Source organism: Staurois parvus, unplaced genomic scaffold, assembly GCF_062004578.1.
Source record: "Staurois parvus isolate SC_StPar_1 unplaced genomic scaffold, SC_StPar_1.0 ptg000136l, whole genome shotgun sequence".
In the NCBI taxonomy this organism is placed as follows: domain Eukaryota; kingdom Metazoa; phylum Chordata; class Amphibia; order Anura; family Ranidae; genus Staurois; species Staurois parvus.
The window spans coordinates 12970370-12998117 of record NW_028317932.1 but is presented as its reverse complement, the minus strand read 5'-3'; the positions used below and the strand labels follow the sequence as shown (position 1 = coordinate 12998117).

The following is a 27748-nucleotide window of genomic DNA, read 5'->3' as shown; positions in this document are numbered from 1 at the left end:
AGCTTTAGCTACATTATGTTACATCTGTATCAAGGGTGTAACATGTTAATAAGCAACCTGACCCCCCCACCTCCAGTGCACCCAACAACAGCATGCAGAGGTTCTTCTCCCTGTAGAAGCTGTCACTTGTGAAACTAGTGTGGCTGTGAGGGGCTCTCACCACACAGCCGTATTATTTATTCATAGAGATAGAACAGATTTGTGGTTCTCAATGAAATACAAGTGTGGTAATCAGCACACTCGTAGTTCATTGACACTTCCTTCCAGCCTTCTAATTGAAAATCCAAATGGGCAGACAGATGGAGGAAAAGTTTCCTGGAGCCGTACATTGCACCCACAGTCCACTGATCATGGGTACAAAAAACCAAATGCACATTTCCTTTTCCCTGAAAAAAAAAATGTGCATTTATTTTTTTTAAGAGTGAATTTAGATTTTAAAGTGGCCCTAGCACCAGGTATTTTTTTATGTAAAGTGCATGCATGCTAAGTAACTTGTAAGCATAATCATGTTTTGGGCCTGTCCGGCCCTTGCTTTGTACTGGCAGGACCTTTTTACTTTCCTTGACAAAACTTTTGTTTGCCAGTGCCATGTACCCCAGAGGTTGGCCTGTTGGGCGTTTTTAATGACTATGTCCCTCACACTCAGTCTAGAATATTGTTACGCCTGCTCCTGTTTTATGCTAGAAAACCTGTTTAGTTAACCCCTTCATGCCTAAGGGTAAAACAAATCTAAATGCCTAAGCACAATTCTGCAATGTTGACATGTGATAGTAAAACGCACATATCATCACAACTACTTTGTACATCCAGGTGTATTATACCCTCCTTTTTTTTTAGGACAAATTGGGCTTTCCTTTGGTGGTAAATAATTTTTTTATTATTATCAAAGGAAAACTGGCCCAAAATAGTAAAAAAAAAAAAATATATTTTTTTATTTAGCTGTGTGTTTCTTTTTACGGCCATAACCTACCGCCAAAGAACAACCCAAAATAAATTCTCCAGCTCTTGACGATCGCAGCGATACCATATATGTGTATGTTATTTGTTGTTTGTACCCGTAGTACAGCCCAGAAACAATAGTGCACATTTTGTTTTTGTTTTTACCTAAAACACACTGACACCAATTTTTTTTTTCTTTAAATTCTGACCTTTAACCCTGACCCAAACACTAACCCTGGCACTGAACTAGAGCAAACTTTTATCTAGGTATTTTCCTTTATTTTTTAATATTTATCTTTTTTTTTTTTTTCTTTACAAACTTTTTTTTCTCTCTATGCCAGGAGTTATAGAGAAACAATGCATCTCTTCTCCATTCATAGAGAGAGGAAAAAAAAGCAAGAGGGCCGGGCTGTACAGTGACTGATCACTGTGATAGCCAATCAGAGGCTATCACAGCGATCATGTGACCCGGAATCGGGAGTCCCGGGTCCCGATCGTTAGAACGGGACCCGGGGCTCTCAGTGACACCGCGGTCTCTGTGTTGGCGCGCTCCCAGAACAAAGACAGGTACGCAAATATTCGGCCCAAGGAAAAAAATCCCAGTTTCGTGAGGCCGCATATTTGTGTGATGTCGGCATCAAGGGGTTAAACTGGAAAACACTCCACCTTCTATACACAGATTCTATCGAATGGTTAATCTTGTTCTTCCTCAATATAAGCGGATATATAAAGGACGGGCCTGCCCTAAAAAGTTCACAAACATCTGGCAATGTTGGTTGGATATATCGGACTCTTTCTGGGAGGATACTCTCTTATCACAGCCACTGTCGCAGGGTTCTATGGCTTGAGTGGTGGAGATTATGAGCTAGCGATCTCTTCTATCGTGTACGGGGAGTTGATGGTGCAGGCGTTGGTGTGTCATTGTGCCTGTTGTGTATGGATAACTGCGTGTTTGATTGCTTTTGATTGTTGATCTGCCATGCTATGTTTTTATTTGTAATCCTCATTGTTTTCTGTGTGGGGCTCATGGCCTGGTAATAACTCCATCCCCATTCCATGTAACCCTTACTTCTATGTTTTAGTTTGGGTTCCTTTTATCATTTGTCTCCTTTTCTGTTATTGTATGTGTTTTATAAATGCAAAATAAATAAACTTGTAAAAGTAGAATACTTCCAGGTTCCAAAAGAACTTCAGTAGGATGAAGCCATTGCTTAGGCATTATCCAGGGTCAGCCTCTACTTCCTTCACTGATGATGCCGATTCAAAGATGAGCGCAGATAATCCCTCTGCCTTCCAAAAGAACTTGCATGTTCACTGTTGATTTTGTTGGACTCTAACAAATACTGTAGATCCAAAAAGCAGCACATGGATGGTTTGAATGCACACAGATGCTATATTAGCATGTACAGTGAAGGAAATAAGTATTTGATCCCCTGCTGATTTTAAATGCCCACTCACAGAGAAATGATCAGTCTAAAAATCGAATGGTAGGTGTATTGTAACACTGAGAGACAGAGTAGCAACAAAAAATTCAAAAGAAATGCATGTCTAACAAATTATGCACTGATATGCATGTTCATGAGGGAAATAAGTATTTGATCCCTTATCATTCAGCAGGATTTCTGGCTACCAGGTGTCTTTTATACAGGCAACAAGCTGAGATTAGAAGCAGTCTCTTAAAGGGAGTGCTGCTAATCTCATTTTGTTACCTGTATAAAAGACACCTGTCCACAGGAGCAATCAGATTTATGAACTCTCAACTTCATGTTAGAAACTTCACCCCTAATATTTTAAGAAAAAAACAAAATTCTAATTTATGAAAATTAATTTAATATATAAAATGTATTGTACACCCCTCAATAACAGGCTCTCTTTGTTAATATAAGGTTAAAAGATTTGCAGGTGGAGGACGCAGGGGAACGTTCCCTATTGTAAACTTCTGGGATTCAAACTGTGCGAGTTCTAAGTCAGAGAGTTGAGACCGTGGTGTGAAAACAGGGTTTTCACTGCTGGCTTCTGCTGTTGTGGTCACACTTGGTGGACGACTTTCTGACACACTTGATGTTTGGCCAAATGTTGAAATAGGGGCAGAGCTTGCAGCACCTCCTTTGAATAGATCTGACACTGCACTTGTTTTTGCCCCAAAACCTGATGTCGCTGTATTACCAGCCAAAACTCCAAAGCTAGAAGTACTAGAACCACCTCCAAAGACTGATGTGGCACCTTGCCCAAAACCAGAAGCTGCTGTTGTCCCTCCAAAGACTGATGTGGCACCTTGCCCAAAACCAGAAGCTGCTGTCGTTCCTCCAAAGACTGATTTGACATCTTGCCCAAAACCTGAAGCCGCTGTTGTTCCTCCAAAACCAGCTGTGATGGTAGAAGTACTTGCAGGCAGAGCAGTTGTGGCTGCAGCAAACCCAGAAAAAGAAGTTGCTCCGGCATCTGAGGAGGTGGTGGGTGCAAAGGAAAATGTAGCAGCCGAAACCGCCTTTGCACTGTTGAAGCCAGATGATGCACCATCAGAAGCTTTTGGTACTGCAAAAGAAAATGAAGCTGCAGATCCTGTCACTGCATTGCTAAAACCGGTTGCTGATTTGTTGCCAAATCCTGGAGCACTGGGAAAACTGGAAATGGGCCCTGCACTAGGTGCCTGAGAATCTGTCTTGAAGCTGAAATTAATGGCAGACTGAGGTACACTGCTGGTGGATGAGCCTGTAAAAAAGAAAAAAGATGAAAAAAAAAAAAAGTTAAAATCTGTGAGAGGCAGTAAAGCTATGGCTCAGCTGCCTGCTCTAACCGCCACCTAGCTGCGCATCTTAAAGACCACTTAGAAAACATTCATACTGACCGGCTACCATGGATTACTGAACTTGGTTGTTTTAATAAAAGCAAAACTGAAGTTGAATGCAAATTGCTGAGGGTACAGTTTATGGGTAGAAGAGACTATGCCATAAAACGGCTTTTACTTCTATTCCTGAAATCTGTAAGATGTCCCATTTGGCAGGACAATGCAGCTCCAGCATACATACATGTGTGCTGGAGCTGCATTGTCCTGCCAAATAGGACATCTTACATATTCCAGGAATGGAGTTACATCATCAGTGGCTGCCCACTGGCTAAAGAAAAGACATTGGTCCAAAAGAATGATTCCAAGAGCATAGCAGCAATAGCAATGAGGAGCATGGAATGGTCACTGCTGGAGGAGGGTAAACTTGGAGGTAAATTGGCCATAATGCACAAGATGCTGTATATGCCTGCACATTATCACAAGTGCTTCCAACACCAGCCAAAAGCTTTTTTGGATAGATTTTAGCAGTGTTAGAAACAGTAGCAAGGAGTGTCATCTCTCCAATGGGGACATAGAGATCAACAAAAACATTGGGTAAAGCTTAGAATCCAGTTACAGGTTTGTATTTCAGTGAATGCATACCTATCCCAGCGACACATTTCTTGTTCGGGTGTCACAGAGATAGGAAACTATACAGAGCAATAATTACTGATAGACATTCTAATGCATTCCAATCAATTAATAGAAAAAAAAAAATTCTGGATGAAGTCAGGTTATGTTTAATTGTATGTTGTGAACTGTGGAGCCTGAGATCGTGAGCCAAGCATGCTGGCAAAAGCAAACAGTCTTTAACTAAAAAAAAAAAAAAAAACCCAAAAAAGGAAAAAAGGTTTGTTTAGTTAAGGGCCAGAGATTAGCTTTCATTTAGAGGGATATTCGTAAATTCAACTGAACCTTTTTGTACTGAAGGACTAAATTTTACAGTGCGATAGCTGATTTTTTAGGAATTTACAATTTCTAAATTTAACTGGTACAGAATTTTTCTGCATCTAAAAGACCATGTCTGTTTAATAAAGCTAAAATTAAATACAAAAAAACTGTGGTGTCCTATGGGGTGCCCCCAAGTAAAGCTGGATGAGTCTATCCATTTGATACAGCAATCATGTCTTTGCTGGCTTGTTGTGCTGTTCCTTTCATGGCATCATTAGCACTGATCACTGTATTGGTGTCACTGGGGAGGTCAGTGACACCAAGTCAGTTCCCCCCAGTGTCGGAATGCCTGCCGCAGTCCTGCTATAAGTCGCTGATCGCCGCCATTACTAGCAAAAAACAATTCCAGTGTATATACCACCATTATAACTTTCACGTAAACCAATTAATTTACACGTATTGGAATAGCAGAATACATTTTAGCCTAAATTTATGACGAAATTTGATGATTTTTTTATTGGACATGTTTAATAGCAAAAAGTCAAAAATATTGTCTTTTTTCTCAAAATTGTCGGTCTTTTTTTGTTTATAGCACAAAAAATAAAAACTGCACAGGCGATCAAATACCACTGAAAGAAAGCTCTTTTTGTGGGAAAAAAAGCACGTAAATTTCATTTGTGTGCAGCATTTTATGACTGCACAATTGTCAGTTAAAGTAATGCAGCGCTGTAATGAAAAAATGGCCTTGTTAGGAAAGGGGGTAAATCCTCTGGAGGGCAAGTGGGTAAAGTGAATGGGACTGTCGGTGAGTCAACAGGTCAGAGGAGCCGCTGCAGGACAGAGATGGCCGTTGCTCTTTAAAAATTATGAATTAAATCAAGCCTTTTCACTAGTGATTTAAATCAAATCCACCCTGAGTGTAGGTATTGTATAGATCTCCAAAAAGTGCATAGTTTAATAACTTCCATACCGGGCACTTTTACCCCCTTCCTGCCCAGGCCATTTTTCAGGTTTCAGCGCTCTCACACTTTGAATGACAATTGCGCGGTCATACAACATTGTACCCAAACTAAAATTTTATCATTTTCTTCACACAACTAGAGCTTTCTTTTGGAGGTACTTAATCACCACTGGGGTTTTTATTTTTTGCTAAATTAACAAAAAAAGACTGAAATTTAAAAAAACACATTTTTCTTTGTTTCTGTTATAAAAGTTTGCAAATAAATAATTGTTTTTCATAAATTTAGGCCAAGATGTATTCTGCTACATGTCTGGTGAAAATAACCCAAATTAGGATGTATTATTTAGTCTGTAGGAAAGTTATAGAGTTCACAAACTATGGTATAGATCTGAAAATTGATCAATCCTGAAGTACTGACGGCCAATCTAATTTCTTGAGGTCCAAGAATGTCCAAGAATGTCAGAACAGTACAGATATCCCCAAACAACCCCTTTTTGCAAAGTAGACAGTCCGACATATTTCATAAGAGGCATGGCGAGTTTTTTGAAGTTGTAATTTTTTTGTCATAATGTTTCGAAAAATTAAAAAGTTAAACAAATTATTTTCACTATTTGTTTTATACATACTGTCACCAGTGCAGTACAGCGTCATCATATAACTGGCATGGCGATGATCAGGGACACTGACTGGTGACAGTACAAAAAAAAAAAATGTGATAAAAGTTAATTTATTTTTTTTATTATTTTTAATTTTTTATTACATGGTTTTTCTTTTTTTTAAGATTTTTTTGTTTCATATTTCACTATGACCAAAGTAGTATAATGTTACCATAGTAAAATTGTACTACTTTGGGGAAGTGATCAGTATTTTTTTTTTTTTTTACACAATTTGCTTATAGCAAATAATTACTTTGCTATAAGCAAGCATTTACCTGAATGACATCGATTCATTCAGGGTTTTTTTTTTTGTGCTTAGCTGTGATTCGGCCACGGCTAATCACATGACACAGCTGGGCTGTGATTGGCCCAGCTTGTGCATGTGATCGCTGTGACCATTCACAGCTAGACACACTTGTATACAATGGAAGCCATCCATTGTATGCAACTGTCATGTGACCTGCTGTGATTGGTCAGAGCAGCTCACATGGTACTGGAAACGGGGCCGGTACACAGATCTGTCATCGGCCGTGTCCAAGGTACACGGCCGGTGACAGATCGCGCCGCAGAGTGGCCCTGCGGGCAGGCGCATTGCGCGTGCCTGAAAGGACACCATATAGTGTCCGCCCGGAGGGACGAGGTGTTTTGCCGGCCGCCTTTGTGCTATTGGCTGGGCGGGAACCGGTTAAGAGATATTTAGTTTTGCTGCCCTGATGATGTCACTGGTGCATTCACACTGCGCTCTCAATGGATGGCGCACCATCCATTGAAAGTGCCGTCATACAGCCGAGACTCCCGCGCATTTATCGTGACTCGGCCAGTCAAACTGCCTCAGTCCGTGAACCTGGCAGGAAGACTGGGTGAACATGGAAGACTCCACTGAAGGGCTTCGTTTTCAGCTAATGCATATATATAATGCATATATTGCACATTATGCTTACCTTGCATAGAGAAGATTGTTTTAGATTTATTTTTTGTGGTTTACTACCACTTTAATAGAGACTTACTTGTAGTGGGAAAGCTAGAGTTTTGTTGTCCTCCAAACATGGGAGCTGAGCTAGCTGCAGGCTTGGTAAGCTCATTGATCTGAGGAACAATAAACCAAGAATAAACAATATGCAATAACTTTAAACTTTATGTAAAGGAAAAAATTTCCAAAACACAGTCTTAAGTCTTGGTAGTCCAATGCCCAGCCTAAGGCTCATTTACACTGGCACAAATACAGTAACAAAAAAAAAAAAAAATACAAAAAGTTTCCAGTCACACCAAACACACTGCATTTTTTCTAATATATAAGTGTTTTGAGTCTGCATAAACAATGACATAAAACAACTGTAGCATACACAATTGTTTTGTGTCATCCAGCTTATGTTGCTAGGAAAGTGGCATACATACATACCCAAACATGTGCAACACCACAAAAATCTCAGCCACAGTCAACCACTTTAAAGCCCATTTTTTTTTAAATGTCGCCACCCTTCTCCAGGTATAAAAAAAGAAAAAAAAAATACCTGCCTTTAGTCTGAAAATTCCCCTCACAGTTCTCTGGAGTCTCAGACACTGAGGCAATCGTGTTTGCTCAGGGCATCAAGGACCTTCCCCCTGCAGGAGAATCATCACGGTGGCCTACATTTTCTGTGTAGTACTGCAGAAAGCAGCACTGAACTCATTACATCAGTGCCATTTGAGGACCGCCCATTGCCATAAGAAGACTGGAGAGGACCAGCACATCACCTGACTAGCCTAACAACATTTGACAAAGGCATATAATACTGCTGGGTGGGCTTCCAGGGGGCTGAGCCCAGAGTTGTGTGTTACAGGAAAAAAAAAATGTAACCTCTTAACAGCAGTCTAAGGCAACAGAGCACTGTCATACTCATTATATGCAAATATAGGAGGCATTTCAGCGTTTTCACACAACAGACTTTGGCAATAAAAATACAATGAAAACAAAGGAGGTATTTTATCTTACCTGTAAAATTCATATCTTGGATTACAGTTCAGGACACAGGCTGAGTAATCATGGACCCTGGCTGGTACCTTCAAGTGATTGGATGCTAGAAAGCATTTGAGTACAAGGTTGTGTCCATAATAACTCAACCCCACAGTTTTGTTCCAAGCAAAGCAGAGTAACACAGGAATAGAAGGGAGGCCTGTGTTCTGTACCTAACTCATACACATAGAATATACAGGTCAGTTGAAATTTCTCTTGCCATACTTGTACAGTACAGGATACAGGCCATTCATAGACACTAGGGCATCTCCAAGCAATGAATGAGAAAGGTGGACAACAATTAGGCACACAGAACTGTGTCTACAAGCACTATACCAAGAGTCAAAAAACCCGACTTCAGAGGGCCACAGAAAGAACCTTGTGGCTGAAAGCTGCAAACGCACAAAGTCAAATGGTATAAACAGAGGACAAGATGGCAGTCCTTCAAAGTGGCGCAACAGAGACCTGGTGCCGGAAAGCCAAGGAAACATCCACTGAACCTGGTGAAGAGAGCATATAGAAGCGCATGAGGAGTTTTGCCCTTTAGAGTGTAAGCTCTGGCGATGAGTTGTCTCATCCATCTAGCGATGGTAGGCTTGGAAGAAAGACATCCCTTGCAAGGTCCTAAGAGTCAAAAGAGGGCAGAGGCTTTTAGAGTGCTTAAGGTCAAGTTCCACTCAAGTCCTAAAAGTAGTAAGAGCAGATTGCAAGGCAGTAGTCTCTGGGATTAAAGTAGGATTCCAGTGTACAACAGATCTTTCTGGAGGTGGCCGTTTTTGTTTTTAGCAAAAGTAGGAATCACAGACCGCTCAGTCCTTTAACGTGGTAGTAAAGTCTGATTTTGTGCTTGTACCTACAGGTAAGCCTATATTAAGGCTTACCTGTAGGTACTGTAAATATCTCCTAAATGTGCAATGTGTAGAGCACCGGCGCATGCACTCTGAAGGAACGGCATATCCATGCCATTTCTTCAAAGCTGTGTGCCGCAAAAAGTGACTCCTGCACGCATGCGTGGGAATGACGTCATTGTGGCTCGGCCATTCAAGCCGCCAGAGCCCGTGAATACGGAAGAAGGACCGACCGAAGACGGCAGCCCTGTCAGCTGTGACAGCGTGCTGCTGGAGGGATTTGTTTTAAGGTAAGTTTCACATAATGTGCTAGTATGTGATGCATTACTTTCTTTTTTTTTCCCCCCCTAGAGTTTACTACCGCTTTAAGACCTGGGCTTCAGCAACCATGCAATTAATGCCATTGACTGTGAAGCAGGATGGAATACAAGACCTTGAGACAAAAGGTCTGGCCTGTTGGGAATAGGCCAGGGGTTGTCTCCTAGAAGTTCTAGTATGTCTGCATAGCAAGTTTTTCTGGGTCTGTTTGGGAATGGGAATCACCAGTCTCTATATATTTTGAATGATCTGGCTTGCTTACTTAGAGTTTGCACGACTCCTGGTACCCCTTTAGTGTTTGATGCAGGTCACGACTGTGGTGTTGTCTGATTGTACCTTGATTTGGTGTCCTTCCAGAAGGAGTGCTGCAGAGCCAGCCTTATTGCTCTGAGCATCAGGGTGTTGATGTAGAGCTTGGCTTCCACTATTGATCATGCTCCTTGGTCTGTGAAGGACTGGAACACAACTCCCTGAGAGAACGGAATCTATCATCGAATTCCACTGATAGGGAAGGAAAGACTTACCAATTGTTAAGGCTGGGTTGGAGATCCCCCACACTAGGGAATTCCTTGCTTGGCTGGACAGGAACATGGGTAGGTTGAGAGAAGGAACCTGCTTGTTCTACACCAAGAAGATGTTGTGTTGGAGAGGACTCATATGAAATGGGCAAATGAAACAGCTGCAGCACTACTATAGAACCCAAAACCCTCGTAGTTTTGTCTCTGACCTCAGGTCAGAAGTGTGAGCTCTGAGAGAAAGCAGTTTCTTCTCTAGAAGGAAGACTTTTGCTTGGGATGTGTCCAAGATCAGAACCAAGTATTACAAACAAAGAGAATGTTGGAGAACAGATTTTTGAAAGTTGATCACCCAACCAAAAGCCTAAAGCATCAGAATTGTCCTGTGGATGTTTGCAGATAGCTGGAATGTTGAGGAATACTTCAGGAAAAGATAGCCTGTGACCTGAATGCCCTCTGTTCTTACAAGGGCAAGAATAGGTGTGAGGACCTTTGGGAATACTCTCAGGAAAGAGGAAAGGCCAAATGGCAGCGAGACAAACTGGAAGTCAATGTTTCCCACTGCAAAAATATAGAAAGTGCTGATGGGGTGGATGGTAATGGTAATATGAAGATAGGCATCTTGGATATCTATAGATGCCAAAAAATTCCCCTCGGCTCAGAGAGGCAATAATTGACCTTACAAGTTCCATGCAAAATGTAGGAAACTGAAGGTACAGTCAGGTCCATAAATATTGGGGCATCGACACAATTCTAACATTTTTGGCTCTATACACCACCACAATGGATTTGAAATGAAACAAACAAGATGTGCTTTAACTGCAGACTGTCCGCTTTAATTTGAGGGTATTCACATCCAAATCAGGTGAACGGTGTAGGAATTACAACAGAAAGGTCTCTTCAGATTTAGCAGGTCTGTTTGTACCCAAAGGGGCATGGCAAGAGAAGGGAGATTCAAGTACAACAATGACTTTAGTACACAGCAGAAGTGGGCATATCAACACTGGCAAACATATAGTATGTAACAGCAGGTGGACAGGAAATCTTCTGTGGTCTCCTTTAACACCATCTGTGTCCTTTTTCAGTTGTCAAAAAAAGATTTAGTTATGCAAACGTAACAATATGTAGAAAAAAAACCAAACAACCTAGATACAGGTAGTATATACAGGAGTGTGTAAAGCAACACTGCTCCATAATGGATTAAATGGACAGATTAGAATAGGTGCTATGGTGGGGTAACCTTAGGATCAGATGAAAAGAAGAGTAGGGGTGAAAGAAGAGTAGGGGTGAAAGAAGAGAGGAGGAAAAAGGAGACGAGAAAGCAAGAGGGAAGGGGTACGTGGAAAAAAAAAGGTAGAGAGGGGAGGACAGGGGAAAGACTGCAAGGTATAGGAGACTCCCAGCCACCCTGTGTTTAAAATTGTTGTTCAGTGAGGTTCAGTGGTTTAAAATGTAATAAAGCAAACCAGGGATCCCTAGGGAGACGGGTCTCAAACAAACAAACAATATGTGTAAACACTTTTGTCCAAAAGTATCTCAGCATGGGAAAAGTCCACCAAGTATGGAGGACATCCCCAGGCACCTGACAACCTCCCTCTGGGTCCTATTTATTCCCTTCTGTGACTGCCTTTTCTAGGCCAGACACAACAGGATCCGACTTGGGTAGAGACAGTGTAGCTGGAGAAAGACTGGTGTTTTTGAGCCCTCAAAAGTGATGGCTAAATTAAGTTGTTAGATGTCTAAGGATTTGTGACATATTTGCAGAAGTCTGCCTTTGTCAGGTAGGCCACATGTTGGTTGCCTGAGATAGAGCAAGAATTGGATGCAGAGATCGGTGTTACAATAGGATCCTGCTCCAGGGCAAAAGAAGCCTTGTAGTTCTGAGCAGAGTGTTGTGAAGGCCCTCGGCAAGGCAAATATTTGCCTAAGCTATTGCTGTGGCTCATTTTTAGCTGGTCGCTGTTATTGCTACGGGTGAGGGTATTCCCTTGTGGGGTACACACTAAATAGGGTGTGGAATATAGGGTAAGCATTGCCAAACAGGAGCAACTCAGGTGCAAACCATCCTGTAGTGAAGTCTTCGTACCAAAAGGGCGGGAGAAAGTGCCTAAATATCTTTTAAAGGGCTCTAGGTGGAAGCAGTGGGAAAATGTTTGACCTGTGGTGTGATGTAACTCTTGGTCACCTACCTCAGACTAAGCCCTGAGTGGTTGAGTTTTAGTGTCAAGTTTGAAAAATTTACACTGTAAAAGTGAATACATTCCAAACACAGTCCCAGTTTTTACATGAACGATCAGAGATCTTATTTATCCATGCCGCTGATCTCAGTATAGGATCCAGGCTTTGTCCATCACAGTGGACATACCCTCAGAAGGGTCTTCAGGGTCTGGGGTCTGTAGGGATGGATCACAGCCCTGGACATGTATAGCACCCTGTGCCTAATTATACACATTACAACATGTGCAGAGGTGAACACCCATGAAGGATCCAGTGCCTGAAGCAACATTACAGGCCATCCCCGCAGCATGGGATCCAAGTATAGTTTCCAATGTTTTATCATAGTTGCACCAATTCAGATGCATGGTTTCTGTTGGAGTATTTGAAAATTGAAAAGTTGATTGTAGTTAAGCTAAGAGTGATCTCTCCATAAGGGAGAAGAAGTCCATCACCTTCAGACCGTAGTGAAAACTGAAGATTTGCAGACTGGGGTAGGGTTATGGGAGAAGCCCAGGGGGCATGTTCTCAAAAACTTGCCATTGTCCAAAGATGCCAGACTATAACTCTGCTATGAATACTCAGGCTGTGTCCTGTACTGTACTATTAACATAAAGTGAATCAGCCAAAGGATATTCGTTATTATGATATCTGTGAATTATTGAACTTATAAAAAGAGATCCCATGGGTGGAAAAAAATGGTGCCGTTTAGCAATAAACCCCCCCCCCCCCCCAAAAAAAAAAACAAAAAACTGTGTTTCTGCAGACAGACAACATGTAAAACAAATGTAACTTTGATTCAGTTATTTACCAGTGCAGTTTGAGATGAAATATTCGTGTTCCTAATGGCATGTATCCTTTGTTTCCACTGGCTGGCTAGTTGCTGTACTGAACTCACCTACCAAGAAAAGAACAAATAAAGCCTTTGGGAATACCAGTGTACACTACAACAGCTACAACAAAGACCCGTTGACATCCACCCTTAACTGAATACAGACTAACACCTCTCAATGTCTTTCTGGTAAACTTGCATTTATGTCACTGCTGCTTCACATCCATCTGTAGCCCTGTTCACATTATTATGTTGTTTATTTGGTCCTTAAGTCTCTTATCTAAATTATGACTGATCTTAACCACTTGCCCTCCTGAAGATTTACCCCCCTTCCTGACCAGGCCATTTTTGCGTTACGGCGCTGCGTTACTTTAACTGAAAATTGCGCGGTCATGCAACGCTGCACCCAAATGAAATTTTTCTCTTTTTTCTCACAAATTGAGCTTTCAGTGGTATTTGATCGCCTGTGCGGTTTTTATTTTTTGTGCTATAAAAAAAAAAAAAAAAAAAAAAGAAGGACCGCCAATTTTGAGAAAAAAAAACAATATTTTTTATTTCTTGTTATTAAACATGTCCAGAAATTTTTTTTTTTTAAAAAAATCAAATTTCGGCATAAATTTAGGCCAAAATGTATTCTGCTAAATGTCTTTGCTAAAAAAAAAAATCCCAATACGTGTAAACTAATTGGTTTACGTGAAAGTTATACAAATGGCGGTATAGATGCTGCAATTTATTTTTTATTTTTACTAATAATGGCAGCGATCAGTGACTTATAGCGGGACTGCGGCAGGCATTCTGACACTGGGGGGAACTGACTTGGTGTCACTGACATCCCCAGTGACACCAATACAGTGATCAGTGCTTAAAAAAAAAAGCACTGACACTGTACTAATGTCACTGGGCAGGAAGGGTTAACATGAAGGGCGATCAAAGGGTTAACGGTGTGCTGTTTCACTGTAAGCTGTGTCCCTGTGCTTCACTGTAATCACACTGCTATGCATGGCTGTGCTGTGCACAGCCATCCAAAGCAGTGTGCACAAGCTCAATCCAAATATTAACAATAGTGCTGCGCTCTTTATTATCACACTCTTTATTTACGTGCGCTTTATTATCACATTATATTATGGGTAAACACTATTAATAGCACGGGAGCGCAGCACTATTGTTAATATTTGGATTGAGGTGTCAGCACTATTTATGAGTTAGTGTAAGGAGCTAGCGAACCATATCTGCATTTATTTTTGATTAATTGATTAATTCAAGCACTTTTGAATTTCACCATATTAGCTCACAAGTAATATTAGCACTTGATCACTAGTGTGCACAAGCTGATAGGGAGGAGAACTGTTGTTTACAAAAAATCTCCTCCCCGTTGGAGACTCTCAGCAATCACTGCGTCCCCTACCCAGAAATGCAAAATCACGTGCACCTGTGCCACCCTGTAGCAGTATATCTGCTATAGGGCAGTCAGAAATCAGTTAATCTTTACGCTCTTGCAGTACAGCAATTGCACGAAGCGAAAATCTACAGCAAGCTACTTTGCAAAACACCAGTCTGCAGGTGACCTCATTTTCCCCATTCAGCAATCCTTCCTCTCTGTACCTTTCTTTTTCACAATTGTGTCCTCTCTCCTCAAACTCTGTTCCCTTCACCCCTCTTCTCCACCCCACAATCTGTATATATCACCCTCACTTCTGTCCTCCCCTTATCACTGCACTCGTCATCTCTTCCTAATTCAAATCCCACATGCTAATAAAACCCCCAGGATGCTGAGGCATGTCCCCTCATATAAATCACACTCTCATTACCTCTCTCATCCTTCTGCTTCTCTTACCTCTGGAGACATATCCCCAAACCCTGGACCTCCTTTATTTAACCGCAACCAACCCACTCATCACCCTGCGCCCTCTGACACCAGCCGCAATCCACAAAATTTAGTCTCCATTCCTCTTCTTCCTAAAACCAGTCCACCCTTCTCCTGTGCCCTCTGGAATGCTTGCTCTATCGGCAACAAACTCACCTCTGTTCCTGACCTCTTTGTCACTAACTCCTTTCATCTACTTGCTGTCACCGAAATCTGGCTTCATGAATTCGACACTGCTTCTCCTGCTTCCCTCTCCCATGGTCGTCTTCTCTGGACTCACTCCCCCAGACATGAAAGGTGCCCACAGAGCACATTTCATGTTCTTCACTCTCCTCCCTCTCTGTCCCGCTCATTGTTCAAAGCTCATTGTGTACGTCTATTTTCTCCAATTTCTTTAGAAATTGCTGTCATCTACCGGCCCCCTGGACCGTTATCAACTTTCCTTGATGACTTCTCTGCCTGGCTACCCTACTTTCTCTATTCTGAAATTCCTACAATCATTCTCGGTGACTTCAACATCCCTGTTAATACCAACACTCCTGCTACTTCTAAACCTCTTAATATACCCTTGACCTTGTATTCTCCTACCTATGCACTCCATCCAATCTGTTCAACTATCCTTTTCCTCTCTCTGATCACCACCTTTAGTGTCACTCTTTCCCTGTCTTCCACCACCTCTCCTTTCAACCGCCTAACAATTACCCATAGAAACCTTCTCTTCTCCACTGTGCTACTGACCACCTCTATGACAATATCTCACCCCTGTCTTGCCCCAATCTAGCCACTTCTGTCTACAATAGATTCCTGTCCTCTACCCTGGGAAAGTTTGCCCCTCTCACTACACACACACACAATCAGGCCCCGAACCCCACAACCCTGGCAAACAGACAATACCAGAAGTCTAAAAAAAACGCAGCCGTGCTCTTAAGCATCTGTGACGCAAGACTCACAAAGACTTCTTACCAATATAAAACTTCCCTCTAAAAACACAACATATGCCTCCACACTGCCAAGCTGATCTTTTTTTTTTTTTTTTATTACTCCCATTAACGCCTTCTCATCCAGTCCCCATCAACTCTTCTCTACCTTTACTCTCTTCTTCGTCTTCCAACCACTAAACTCGCTCACTGCCCAGGAGATCACCAATCACTTAAAAAATAGGATCGATGCAATTCATAATGAAATCTCCACTCTACAGATAACTCCCCCACTTAACACCCCATGTCCACAGGTAGACTCACCACTACCCTTATTCAACCATGCTACTAGGTTGCTAAACTTCTAACGCCAACCTAACCACCTGTCCCCTATTCCCTCTCAAATACTGCGGTCACAGTCTGGCTCTATCTTACACACTAACTTACATCTTCAATCTATCCCTCTCTTCTAGCACCTTTCCCAACAATCTAAAACTTGCACTAGTCATCCCCATACTTAAAAAGCATTCCTTGGACCCCACCAAGCTTAACAACCTCCACCCCATCTTCTTGCTCCCCTTTTCCTCCAAACTCCTTGAACGCCTGCTCTATAATCAACTGAGTGACCACCTCATCAAGAATAACCTTCTTGATCCACTTCAGTCTGGATTTCGCCCTCAACACTCCACAGAAACTGCTCTCTTAAAACTCGCAAACGATTTACTAACAGCAAAAACCAATGGATACTATTCTGTACTTCTTCTTCTGGACCTCTCAGCTGCCTTTGATATGGTTGACCACCCCCTGCTCCTCAAAAAAACTTTACTCCCATGGTATCCGTGACTGTGCTCTCCGTTGGTTCTCATCCTACCTATCCCACTGCACCTTCAGTGTCACTTACAATTCTACTTCCTCCTCTCCTCCTCCTTTTCCCGTTGGGATCCCCCAAGGTTCTGTTCTTGGACCTCTCCTATTCTCAATCTACACCTCCTCCCTGGGTCAGCTGATAGCCTCCCATGGCTTTCAATATAATTTCAACGCTGACGACACCCAAATATACCTGTCTACCCCTCAGCTCACAACAACAGTCTCCTCACGTATCACTAAATTACTGACTGACATATCAGCCGGGTTGTCACACCACTTCCTCAAACTCAATCTATCCAAAACCAAGCTCCCAATATTTCCTCCCCCATGTGCCCCTTCCTCTGACTTCTCTGTCAAGATCAATGGCACAACCAACAACCCATCCCCGCATTCCAAGGTGCTAGGTATAATCCTGGACTCTGAACTCTCTTCAGCCCAACATCCAATCATTTTCCAAAGTTTGCTGTCTCAACCTCTGCAACATCTCCAAAATACGCCCTTTCCTAACCAATGACACCACAAAGCTCCTAATTCACTCCCTGGATATCTCTCTCCTCCTTCAACTCCCTCCTCATTGGCTTACCTTTACATAGGCCTCCCCCCCTCCAGTCCATCATGAATGCTGCTGCCAGACTCATCCACCTTACCAACTGTTCCGTTTCTGCTACACCTCGCTGCCATTCCCTCTATTGGCTGCCACTCATCCAACAAATTCAATTAAAAATACTACCAATTTTCAAAGCCATCCACAACCAGGCCCCCAGCTACATCACTAACTTAGTCTCAAAATACCAACCAAATCGCACTCTTCGTTCCTCCCAAGACCTCCTGCTCTCTAGTTTCTTTGTCACCTCCTCCCCATGCTCGCCTGCAGGACTTCTCCCGAGCCTCTCCCATCCTATGGAATTCCCTACCCCAATCTGTCCACTTTTAGGCGATCCCTGAAAATTTTGGTCTTCAGAGAAGCCTTTCCTCCTTCCACCCAACAACTGTACATGTATTTTCTCCATCAGCTCATCCCCCACAGTTATTAACTTTGTATCAGTTGACCTTCCCCTTGGAGATTGTGAGCTCTAACGAGCAGGGCTCTCTGATTCCTCCTGTATTAAATTTGTACTGCAACTGTACTGTTTGCTCTCACATTGTAAAGCGCTACACAAACTGTTGGCACTATATAAACCCTGTATTATAATAATAATGTTGCAACCAGGTGCGTTGGGACTGTGTTCGGCAGCTATTCAAGTGCAGTCCCACCGCATGCCTTGTTTCCTACCTTGTTGATTTACACCACCGCATACACTTTTTTTTTTTTTTCAAAAGCAGCGCAATGCAGTCCACCGCCTTGTACCACAGCCAACAGTACATAGAAATGTCACCTTTTGACATTTCAATAATAATTGAGAAAAAAAAAAAAAAACCACGCAGGGTGCCACAATACTACCTCACACCAACGGCTGCATTCTAATGCAGCTCTTAGAAAACATATAAAACAAAGATATCCCTCTGTACATAATCAACCCTAATCTGTCAAAATTAGGACATTTACATAGTTCTGCATATTTCCAGAATCGCGTGCTGTATAACATTCCAGGCGCAATTCCTCTGGTGAAATGTCTGTAAACTCTGTAACATACAAAACATAAAAAGTAAAATACATGAAATATAAACAACAAAAAACCCTAATATACACAACACTGCATAAAAATAGTTTTTAAATACAAATGTAAAAGCCAGAAAAGTCCTTTTAGTGGGTCCTTGTGATTTTGATTACACATTACAAAGGGCTCAACTTCCCCGACATAGGGCTATGCCCCACCTCTTTGAGTCAATCCCCACCCAACATTCTGCTGTCCAAAGAAAGAAGCCCTACTGACTACTGAGGGCTTAGCTCCAAGTAAAGTCATTATAAACAAAGTGAAACCAGCATTAGTCCAGCTGTACTGTTCTTACAAGGGATGTTGCTGGCCACATACGTGTCTGTATGAGTGCAGATGTGCACGCGCCACTGCCACATGAATGACAAATTCAGGGCCAACAGGCAAACAAAGGTTTAATCAGCAGCGGCAGTGTCTGCTATTACACATTGTTTACTTGTTGGCCCTGAATGTGTCATTCATGCAGCAGTAGAAATTCTGAAGGACTCTCTGCACACTGGTATATACTCTTTCCAGCAGACTTTGCAATAAAGAAGAGGGATATTTGGTTCACACATATTGCAATACATGGCCAACTGCGTCAAAGTAATCACTCTATGGCCAGTCCGACTCTGCCTATGCAAATGCTACTAGGGACACAATGCCAATATAGGGGAAAAGACAAAGTGGGGGAGAGCTACCAGGTTTAGGTCTGGCTACTGACCCACAATACAAAAAACAAGATATACCTGTGCTGGAAAGTCTGCTGGAAAGGGTGTGTACACCAGTGTGCAGAGGGTCCTTCAGAATTTCTAGTATTAATATGTGGTTGCACCCCTTTAGCACCTGATGGATAAATGCATGTACAAGCTATTGGGATTTGATCACAGGTATATCTTGTTTATTCATGCAGCAGTGGCGCATGAGCAGAATCACGTTGGCCTGCAGTGATTCTGAATGACTGAAAGCCTATGTGTTTTGGCAAATGTACTGCCGCATGAACACATTGTTCATGGTGAACATGTCAACAAAGCCCACCGATTACACACTATTGTTTAATGTCAGCCCCCAGCAGTAGCAGCACAAAAAAAATTATTACACTGCAGACATGTAAACATTAGCACAAAGCTTACATACCTACAGCATAAAATACAGTCCAAAAGCAGTACCGTGCCATGAACCCTGGTTTCTTTGGCTTATGCAGCTGAATGCAGGGGACCAAATTAGAGCAGTGTGAATGGGTCCATAGCATAAAATACTGCTGTCTGCAGTTCCGTATAAATTAAGGATCTGAACTTCTGAAAAAGGACTATTTAGTGAGGAACTTAAACTTAAATCCACTGTATGAGGAAATAATCAATTTCCTCCATCATGAAAAAAAATAAAACTTAAACATTATATAGTAAAGGAATACCTGTTACATTTCTTGTATCCTTGCTGACACTATAAACAGAGAAAATCCATTGCCCAGAAGATTCCCAGGCATCCAAGTCACGTTTTATTTCGTCACTGTGTGAACAAAATAGCCAGAATGATTTATTACTTTACTTGTTATTAATCCAATCCTCCCTTGAACCATGGCAGTTAAAAGACACATTAAATAGCAAAGAATTAACTGTGCCAAGTGATATCTACCATGTAGCATCCTGCCATCATCCCAAATAACGATTGCAAAACTGGATCCCATACCCACCCCCTGGGACTTTTCAGGCAGAAGCACAATGGAGTGCATCATCTAAAACTTGTCATTCTTTATTGTATATACATGGAACAAACACAATAAAATAGATCAATAGACCAATAAAATCTTCTGATCTTTACATTTAGTAGAATATGAAGCTTAGCTGACACAAAATGCTAGCTGTACCCAAATACACATAACTATACACCATACAAAAATTGACAATCATGGAGCATAGCTTGGTCAGTAAGGGTGTATTCTTCAATAGATCCCAAATCCCAACATGTTTTGGAGAGTATCTCCTTCTGCAGGGGGAAGGACTGGGTACATCAACTCTAAAATGTAACACACAAAGATCAATCATAAATTGACAAAAGCTATAAATCATAAGAACAGTCCAACCCCCCCCCCCCCCCAAAAAAAGCAGCAAATGTATATAAAAGGTGCCGAAAAAGAAGTTTTAGTCTCTGCTTACATAATCAGTGTATGTAACATTACACATGAGGGTAACCCAAGGTCAGCGGTTCTCAACCTTTGGGTCGCGACCCCAGGGGTCACCTAAGACCATCGGAAAACACATATTTCCGTTGGTCTTAGGAACAGAGACACCACTCCTCTATCCATCTCCAGGCGGGTCTGCCCACGTGCAGATACGCCCACATATGAGTCTAAATCCTCCTTACTCATTAATATTCATGAGCATATTATCACAAAGCCTCCTACCTCAAGCCCCGCCCCTATCATATATAAAGCGCAACAGAGCCAACCGCAGAGAACGGGGGAGGAAACGTCCGTCCCGTGCCCTCTGCTGGCGCATTCCACATGATGTGCTTGTCGTTCAGATTGGATCCTTCAGGACCTGTAGATAGAGTGGGACCAACGCGGCCATTTTCTCATAGCGCAGGAGGCGAAAAATCCATAAAAGAGCGCCCATTTTAATGTGACCCAACAGGAAATTTTACAAACAGAGAAGGAGTTGAACTGCTGGAGTGCCCTGCTCTGCCTATTGTGTGTTCCTGGAGTGGGGCAAGGCTCCTGGAGCAGGTATGAGTGACAATAATGTAATATTGTGTAAAGGGCAGAGGACAGAACCAGGGCTGCTGGAGGTCCAGGGGCTTCTGTATGCATGAAGGGAACGGAAAGCAAAAGTCACTTCCAAAATAACTTTCTGGTATATAATCTTATCATTTCTGAATATAAATACTACACAGTTACCATGGAGACAGGTATATAATATGATATGAGCTGGTGGTGAGTGTGTAGTAGGGTCAGGCTGGGGTGTAACAGTTCCTACAAAGATAACGATTTCCCAATTGTTTTCAATCAGAACGTAACAATGAAAATACATCCTGCATATCAGATATTTACATTACAATACACAATAGTAGCAAAATTACAATTATGAAGTAGCAACGAAAATAATTTTATGGCTGGGGGTCACCACAACATGAGGAACTGTATTAAAGGGTCGTGACATTAGGAAGGTTGAGAACCACTGCCCAAGGTAGATCTTACGAGGCTGAAATCTGCCAGCGTCCACAGGAAGCCTCAAGGCCATGACCTCAGAAGGTCCATCCAACTGCCACAGGGATCCCTGATAACCCCACAAGGTGCATTCAAAAGTCTAAAGAGTTGCAAGAAAAAGTACATAAAAATGTACAATGTAGGAGTAAAGCTGCTTTACTGCATAATTGCTGGTCACAAAAAAGGGACCAATCAACACCCAAAGTTGAATAGGGAAGGGGTAAATAATCTATGATGGTCAAAAAAACATATCACTGCATGAGGCCGACTTAAATGAAAGAGAAAAATCTAGAAAGCCTGCGAGATTGCTAGTGAATGCCAAATGGAATTACCAGTTTTGGGTGGAGTGTCGTAGATTCACCTAGACGATCATATGCCAGAAAGGAAAGCATTTAGGCGAATACCCTCATTAAACAGTGGAGCTCCTTTAAGCCAACCAATGGCATATGGGGAAAAAGGGAGGACACCCGACAATGGCAGCGTCCATGCTGGGATCCCCTGACGTCGTGGCCCCGCACATTAGGGCAGGATGACGTAACACGTCGCAGTGTCAGAGGGACAACACGCCCAAGGAGGGCATGTATTTCGCAGTGGGAGAAAGAAGAGCCAAAGAGCATGACCGGAGGAATGCCCCTGGTCCAACCCACCACCGATGGCCACCATCGTTGGGCTCTCACCGCACCCCAACGGGGGGATCAAAGGGGGAGCCCATGCATGCCAGGTAGCAGAGAGTAGACCAGAACAAAAACAAAACCAAAACAAAAGAAAAACAAAGTGAAACAAAAAAAAAAAAAGAAAAAAAAAAAAAAGACGAGGGGAGACAAATCCAGTGGAGTCCAGGAGACACAAGGCAGACATACAGCCCCACACTACAGCAATTATTCATAAACGAGATACATATTGCCTCACATGGCATACAAATACTACAGCATATACATACAGTTTGTAAAATACAATATATATTGAATAGTGTGCATAAAAAGGAAGAGTTCAAAGGTCCTCTATTGGGCATGAATAATATCACTGTTGATAGAAAACAGAAAAATAACAAAAACGGCAAAAAAGACACATCAAGGAGAACTAAATCAAACAATGTGGTGAAAACACAATTACATACTAGCAACAATAGGTATTAACTAGAGGCCTAGTTCACATCCCCCTGAAGAGAAGTCCTGAAGAAAAGGTCTAAAATTGAGTTTCATTCAAGCCGGGGAGGGGGGGTATAGTGGTGTTTAGTTAAAAATCCATCTACGTTCTCTTTGTAAGAGAGGTTTTTTAAGGTCACCACTCCTCAGGTTGGAATGAACCCTAACAAGGGCTAAACACTGCACTTTAGGTGTAATGGTGTCATGTTCCAAGGCAGCATGGCGACCTAATGGTAATTCAGTGTCTCTTTGCATATGCTGGGTACATGACGATAAATACTCAGTGGCTAAATGGTTAGCACTTCCGCCTGGCAGTACTAGAGTCGTTGGTTCGAATCCCAACCATGGCACCACCTGCCTGGAGTTTGCATGTTCTCCCTGTGCCTGCGTGGGTTTTCTCTGGGTACTTTGGTTTCCTCCCACACTCCAAAGACATGCTGGTGGGTTAATTGGATCCTGTCTAAACTGGCCCTAGTATATGTATGTATGAATGTAAGTTAGGGACTTTAGATTGTACACCCCTTGAGGGTTAGGGACTGATGTGAACGAATATATGTAAAGTGCTGCATAAATTGTAATAAATAAATAAAATAAATGCACCTCCAGAATTCCATCTCAGTCTTCCCAATGTAAAAGCATCTGCATTCACAGGTAAGTAGATAAACTACCCCTGCAGTTTTGCAGTTCACAAAATGCTTAGGATGAAACAGCTGTCTGTTGGGAAGTGTAACATGAGAATGCAAATCCATGAAAATACAGTAGAAACATGCTCCACATTGATATGTACCAAATTTCCTACAGGGATCGCTCCTAGTTTCCCCTAGGAACTCGCTGTGGACCAGCCTAGCAGCCACAGAGGGAACCCTCCTGTAGGTGATGGATAGCTGGTCAGAGACCAACGAGCCCACAGAGGGGTTCAAAGTCAAAAGATGCCAATATATTTTGATAATGATTTTAACCTATTTGTGCTTGTTAGAAAAGGTAGTAATTATCCTAGTTGGCTCATTATGTTTGACTTTCTTCTTGGGGAATAATAGGTTATGGCATGATAGTTTGGACACTCATCATTATGCCTTTTTAAGGGAGGTAGTCATGTATCCGCATTCTAAGAGACATGATCTTAGGACATCGGCATCAGTTGGACAGTACCGTTTGGCCCTCAAGTATTGGCTATAGGGAATAGATGCAACAAGTGGTTGAGGGTGGAAGCTCGTGGCATGAAGTTACGCACTGTGGGTTTACAGAAGAGTTCACTGAAAAGCTGACCATCAGGACTCTTCTGGATACATTCATCAAGGAGGATAATATCTAATTCACTGTAGGACATAGTAAAGTGTAAATTGCAATCGTTGTCTGACCTTTTATGAACATTTCCTTAGTGAATCCACCGAACCCTCTCACAAGACAAAAATGTCATTGATGTACAGATACCATGCCAAAATGTGGTTCGCATACTTCGAAAAAGAGCACATGCTTTTCCCTAAAGCTGAAACCAGATTAAAAACACAATTTTTTGTTTCATCCGTCCAAAGAATGCTTTTCCAGAACTGGACTTACTTTTTAGATGTTTTTTGGCAAAGTCTAATCTGGCTTTTCTATTCTTCAGGCTTATGAATGGTTTGCATCTTGTGGTGAACCCTCTGTACTCTGTATTTGCTCTCGTGAAGTCTTTTCTTGATCGAAGACTTTGACAATGATACGCCCACCTCCTGGAGAGTGTCCTTCATTTGTCTGGATGTTGTGAATGGGTTTTTCTTTACCAAAGAGAGGATCCTGCGATCATCCACCGCTGTTGTCTTCCATGCCTTTTTATGTTGTGAAGCTCACCAGTGCATTCTTCTTTCCTCAGAATGTACCAAACTGTTGATTTGGCCACTCCTAATGTTGCTGCTCTCTCTCTGATGGATGTGTTTTGTTTTTGAAGCCTTCCAATAGCCTGTTTTACTTGCATGGACAGCTCCTTTGAACGCATAAATTAGGTTCACAGCAATAGATTACAAATGCAAATACCACACTTAAAATCAACTCCAGACCTTTTACCTGCTTAATTGATGAAGAAATAACGAAGAAGTAGCCCATACCTGGCCATGAAACAGCTTTTGATTAAATTGTCCAATTACTTTTGGTCCCTTGAAAAAGGGGGATAGCTATTCTTAAGAGCTGTAATTCCTAAACCCTTCCTCTAATTTGGATATACATACCCTCAAATTAAACCTGAGAGTGTGCACTTTCAGCCCATATCCATTATATAACTATAGCTTGAATATGTTTTGGTAAATACCTGAAAAGAACTACAACTGTGCCAGTGTCCAAATATATATATGGACCTAACTGTACATATATTGTTTCCTACTGGTATATTTATGCTCTGTCCTAGACCTTCGGGTATATTCCCATACTGACGACACTATTATTTAGGAAAAATGGATCTAGTGTTTCCCGGTGGGAGGAGTCTCTCTCTCTTGTGAAGCTGTCCTGAACGATTACTGGAAATACAGTTAAAAAGGTAAACAACTGTGTTTTTCCTATCAGCAAAATGACGAGAACGATAACCCTATTTTCTGATGATCATTTTCGGTGGCCAATATAACAGTGCATCCCTAATACCGTATTTCGTGCTCCATAAGACGCACCTGACCATAAAACGCACCTAGGTTTTAGAGGCGGAAAACAAGAAAAAAAATATTCTGAACCAATGGACTGCAGACATACAGTCAGGTCCATAAATATTGGGACATCGGCACAATTCTAACATTTTTGGCTCTATACACCACCACAATGGATTTAATGAAACGAACAAGATGTGCTTTAACTGCAGACTGTCAGCTTTAATTTGAGGGTATTTACATCCAAATCAGGTGAACGGTGTAGGAATTAGAACAGTTTGCATATGTGCCTCCCACTTGTTAAGGGACCAAAAGTAATGGGACAATTGGCTTCTCAGCTGTTCCATGGCCAGGTGTGTGTTATTCCCTCATTATCCCAATTAAAATGAGCAGATAAAAGGGCCAGAGTTCATTTCAAGTGTGCTATTTGCATTTGGAATTTGTTGCTGTCAACTCTCAAGATGAGATCCAAAGAGCTGTCACTATCAGTGAAGCAAGCCATCATTAGGCTGAAAAAAACAAAACAAACCCATCAGAGAGATAGCAAAAACATTAGGCACGGCCAAAACAACTGTTTGGAACATTCTTAAAAAGAAGGAACGCACCGATGAGCTCAGCAACACCAAAAGACCCGGAAGACCACGGAAAACAACTGTGGTGGATGACCGAAGAATTCTTTCCCTGGTGAAGAAAACACCCTTCACAACAGTTGGCCAGATCAAGAACACTCTCCAGGAGGTAGGTGTATGTGTGTCAAAGTGAACAATCAAGAGAAGACTTCACCAGAGTGAATACAGAGGGTTCACCACAAGATGTAAACCATTGGTGAGCCTCAAAAACAGGAAGGTCAGATTAGAGTTTGCCAAACGACATCTAAAAAAGCCTTCACAGTTCTGGAACAACATCCTATGGACAGATGAGACCAAGATCAACTTGTACCAGAGTGATGGGAAGAGAAGAGTATGGAGAAGGAAAGGAACTGCTCATGATCCTAAGCATACCACCATCAGTGAAGCATGGTGGTGGTAGTGTCACGGCGTGGGCATGTATGGCTGCCAATGAAACTGGTTCTCTTGTATTTATTGATGTGACTGCTGACAAAAGCAGCAGGATGAATTCTAAAGTGTTTCGGGCAATATTATCTGCTCATATTCAGCCAAATGCTTCAGAACTCATTGGACGCCGCTTCACAGTGCAGATGAACAATGACCCAAAGCATACTGCAAAAGCAACCAAAGAGTTTTTTAAGGGAAAGAAGTGGAATGTTATGCAATGGCCAAGTCAATCACCTGACCTGAATCCGATTGAGCATGCATTTCACTTGCTGAAGACAAAACTGAAGGGAAAATGCCCCAAGAACAAGCAGGAACTGAAGACAGTTGCAGTAGAGGCCTGGCAGAGCATCACCAGGGATGAAACCCCACGTCTGGTGATGTCTATGCGTTCCAGACTTCAGGCTGTAATTGACTGCAAAGGATTTGCAACCAAGTATTAAAAAGTGAAAGTTTGATTTATGATTATTATTCTGTCCCATTACTTTTGGTCCCTTAACAAGTGGGAGGCACATATGCAAACTGTTGTAATTCCTACACTGTTCACCTGATTTGGATGTAAATATCCTCAAATTAAAGCTGACAGTCTGCAGTTAATGCACATCTTGTTCGTTGCATTTCAAATCCATTGTGGTGGTGTATAGAGCCAAAAATGTTAGAATTGTGTCGATGTCCCAATATTTATGGACCTGACTGTAGTACAGGAGATGACCAGAGACTGCGGACACAGTGCAGGAGATGACCAGAGACTGCGGACACAGTGCAGGAGATGACCAGAGACCGCAAACACAGTGCAGGAGATGACCAGAGACCGCGGACACAGTGCAGGAGATGACCAGAGACCGCAGACACAGTGCAGGAGATGACCAGAGACCGCGGACACAGTGCAGGAGATGACCAGAGACCGCGGACACAGTGCAGGAGATGACCAGAGACCGCGGACACAGTGCAGGAGATGACCAGAGACCGCGGACACAGTGCAGGAGATGACCAGAGACCGCGGACACAGTGCAGGAGATGACCAGAGACCGCGGACACAGTGCAGGAGATGACCAGAGACCGCGGACACAGTGCAGGAGATGACCAGAGACCGCGGACACAGTGCAGGAGATGACCAGAGACCGCGGACACAGTGCAGGAGATGACCAGAGACCATGGACACACTGCAGGAGATGACCAGAGACCGCGGACACACTGCAGGAGATGACCAGAGACCGCGGACACACTGCAGGAGATGACCAGAGACCGCGGACACACTGCAGGAGATGACCAGAGACCACGGACACACTACAGGAGATGACCAGAGACCGCGGACACACTACAGGAGATGACCAGAGACCGCGGACATAGTACAGATGACCAGAGACTGTGGACATAGTACAAGGAAAATACCAGGGACATAGTACAGATGACCAGAGACTGCAGACAGTAAAGGAGTTGACCAAAGACTGCGGACCTTTGGGG

General features: G+C 42.4%; 1 protein-coding gene across 1 annotated transcript in view; it reads right to left on the bottom strand.

Moving 5' to 3' along the window:
• Window positions 1-2746: 2746 nt before the first annotated feature.
• The window catches only part of NUP42 (nucleoporin 42), a 43142-nt gene continuing 18140 nt past the window's right edge, over window positions 2747-27748 (bottom strand). Inside the window, exons 3-7 of the mRNA XM_089673194.1 lie at window positions 19691-19785; window positions 18189-18265; window positions 12974-13060; window positions 7282-7360; window positions 2747-3651 (exon numbers count right to left, since the gene is read on the bottom strand). Coding sequence (XP_089529320.1) covers window positions 2816-3651; window positions 7282-7360; window positions 12974-13060; window positions 18189-18265; window positions 19691-19785 — 1174 coding nt within the window. The 3' untranslated portion in view covers window positions 2747-2815. The remainder of the gene's footprint in view (window positions 3652-7281; window positions 7361-12973; window positions 13061-18188; window positions 18266-19690; window positions 19786-27748) is intronic.